General features: G+C 41.4%; 1 protein-coding gene across 1 annotated transcript in view; it reads right to left on the reverse strand.

Annotated features, from left to right (window-relative positions):
• Positions 1-6: 6 nt before the first annotated feature.
• The window catches only part of Simc1 (SUMO interacting motifs containing 1), a 68154-nt gene continuing 65605 nt past the window's right edge, over positions 7-2555 (reverse strand). Inside the window, exon 10 of the mRNA XM_023716495.1 lies at positions 7-2294. Coding sequence (XP_023572263.1) covers positions 2044-2294 — 251 coding nt within the window. The 3' untranslated portion in view covers positions 7-2043. The remainder of the gene's footprint in view (positions 2295-2555) is intronic.

The following is a 2555-nucleotide window of genomic DNA, read 5'->3' on the forward strand; positions in this document are numbered from 1 at the left end:
GCCCACTGGCTTCTAGAGTATTTTCTGTCCCAGGGACTCTGGGTGGAAGGTTTCTTGTATCCAGTCCCCTTGGCTCTGATATAGGAATGGCATTTTTTTTCCCCCAGAAACAGTATATTTTTAAACCTCTTAAACAGAGGCGACTGCTGGAGACAGTTTTTGAGAAACATGAGTGAAAAGCTTGTATTTGTGTGGAAGAAACCATTTTGTACTGCATTAGACTAAAAAACTGAGCAGTGATTTGGGGGACCTCATGACCTATTTTTATATCATATATCCTAGATAAGAACTTTAATCATTGCTTACTAGGTAAATAATGTTCGTGCTGTTCCAAAGCGGAGACTCCTTGATTGTTTTATCATGATGAAATACACAAACACTGACAAATCATAGTGTAGAGGCGCCACTAACTCAGTTGGGCAGCAGTGGCCCTTCTGACTGGGCTGCGCTCCTGCCCTAGCATGTAAGACCTAAGATCCATCTGTGATCTGGACACAGTGCAGGCAGGCAGGGAGGGATCTCCCATGGAGTCATCTTGCTTTTTAGTCCTAAGGCACCATTCTGTCCTGCAGCCGTTCCTTTGTGCCTCTTGGTACCTCCTGGACCATTGCCATAGGAGAGATAGTTCCTGTTTTCATGCAACAGACATGTTTCATATCCTTTCTTGCACTTTAAAATGAAGTTAGTCTAAATTGCATTTGATTGAAAACTAAGGGACATAACTCAGTCTTCTCATTTCATTCCAGTATTTCCTGTGGGCAATGCTAAGAATAAACCTGCGGCCTTGGACCTGCTAGGTAGGCAAGCACCACCGAGTTCTACCTGCAACCCCAGATAAATTTTTTTAGAATAAAGATTAGTACAGTTACACACTTCAGTTTCTTGTAAAATTAGTGTCATCTTGTTTTTTGTCAGGATCAGGGCCTGAAATTCTGTGGGGTGGAGTGGTGGAATTCAAAATTGTAAGTGGAAGAACTTTTTACTAAAATGATCATACCTTTATGTGATGCATATCTTACTGAAGGAAAGAGAAACTGCCTACAGATTTCTCCTCAGCGTGTACATGTTCACTGTCAAGAACACTGTCAGATACTTGCTTTTTTGTTTTAGGTAGCATTTTGTTTACATAAGGAACTGACCTATAGAGAAGCCCTGCAGTCTAAAATTGTTCCAATTAATTTATTTGTGTCTTTTTCTTGTTTTGACAATTAAGAATCCTTACTACTTTCTCAAATGTTGGTCTCTGTGTTTTGTCCTTTTTTTTTTGAGGTATTATTTCACCATGTGGTTTATTTAGGCTGTCCTTGAACTCACCATATAGCCCAGGCAAGCCTCCAGTTTAATGGCAATCCTCCTGCCTCAGCCTTCTAAGTGCTGGGGTTACAGGCATGCACCACCATACCTGGCTCTTTTGTCCTGGTTGAGTAGCCACTCTGCTTGTCTCCAGTGGTGGAACGAAGCATGGTAGAGGTGATATTTTGAAAAATTATTGGCTTTTTATTGTATCATGTTAACATCAAATGTTTTATAGCACATATAATCCTTCTAGATAATACCCACCTTTATTACAATATGTATCAATGGACTGGTCACAAAATCGTATTTCTAGGTAATATAAAAAGGTCTATTAGAGGATATCTGTGTTCTGTTAGGGAAAGCAATGTTTCTAGAAACAGGCTGGCAGGGCCTTGAATGACATAACAGTGACATAGTTTGTTCAGCAGAGAAGTCTCATGTCTCCAATGGAAATTTGAAAATATGTAGTGCATATACTGTCACCTATTTCAAAAATCGTGTAGACAAATAATTTATTAGAAATATATACACCTTGTATATTTAAGCCATAGTTAGAACAGACTAGGACAGGATTATTAAAAAGGTATATACTGAAGACTTAGTTATTATGACCTACAGATAAACAAGGTAAGTTTGGTCCTGTGAGGATTTCACTACTGTCCATATTCTGAGGGTTTCTAAGTAGGTGGAAACGGTTCATGGAGGTATTCTCAGTGCTCAGTGCTGGAGACACCCTTGTAGGCTGTTCTAGTGCTTTGAGGCTGGTTCTGCGTCAGGGTTCGAGTCTGCAGCGTAGAAGAGCAGGAGCTTCAGCAAGTGCACTTTATTTTGGAGTTGGGGGACCAGAGGCTCCCCGAGCATATGGATGAGGCGGTTGCGGAAGGCCTCCATGTGCTTCTCCACGTCCTTCACTGTGATGTCATCTCCTTGTTGAGGCTTGGGCTTAATCCTTTTGATGATTAAATCCTTTCGATCAATCACTGAACTGCGTAAGTGTTCTGCAAGAGGGAAGGAGTCAGGTAAACTGAAAGGCTTTATATTCTGTTATGACAACGCAAAGTCCAGCTTTAGTAGGTAAAGCCCTGCTGCCTTGCTACCAAGAGGCAAGTCACAGGCACATGAATTCTGTGTCAGCCCTGCTTCCAAAAGGCCTTGTCGGGGCTGGGGAAATGGTTCAGTGGAATAAGCGCTTCCTGGCAAGCACAAGGGCCTGAGTTCAATCCCCGGTTCCGAGAAAAAAAAAAAAAAGTAAATAAAAA

Source organism: Octodon degus, unplaced genomic scaffold (assembly GCF_000260255.1).
Source record: "Octodon degus isolate 3935 unplaced genomic scaffold, OctDeg1.0 scaffold00048, whole genome shotgun sequence".
Lineage (NCBI taxonomy): Eukaryota > Metazoa > Chordata > Mammalia > Rodentia > Octodontidae > Octodon > Octodon degus.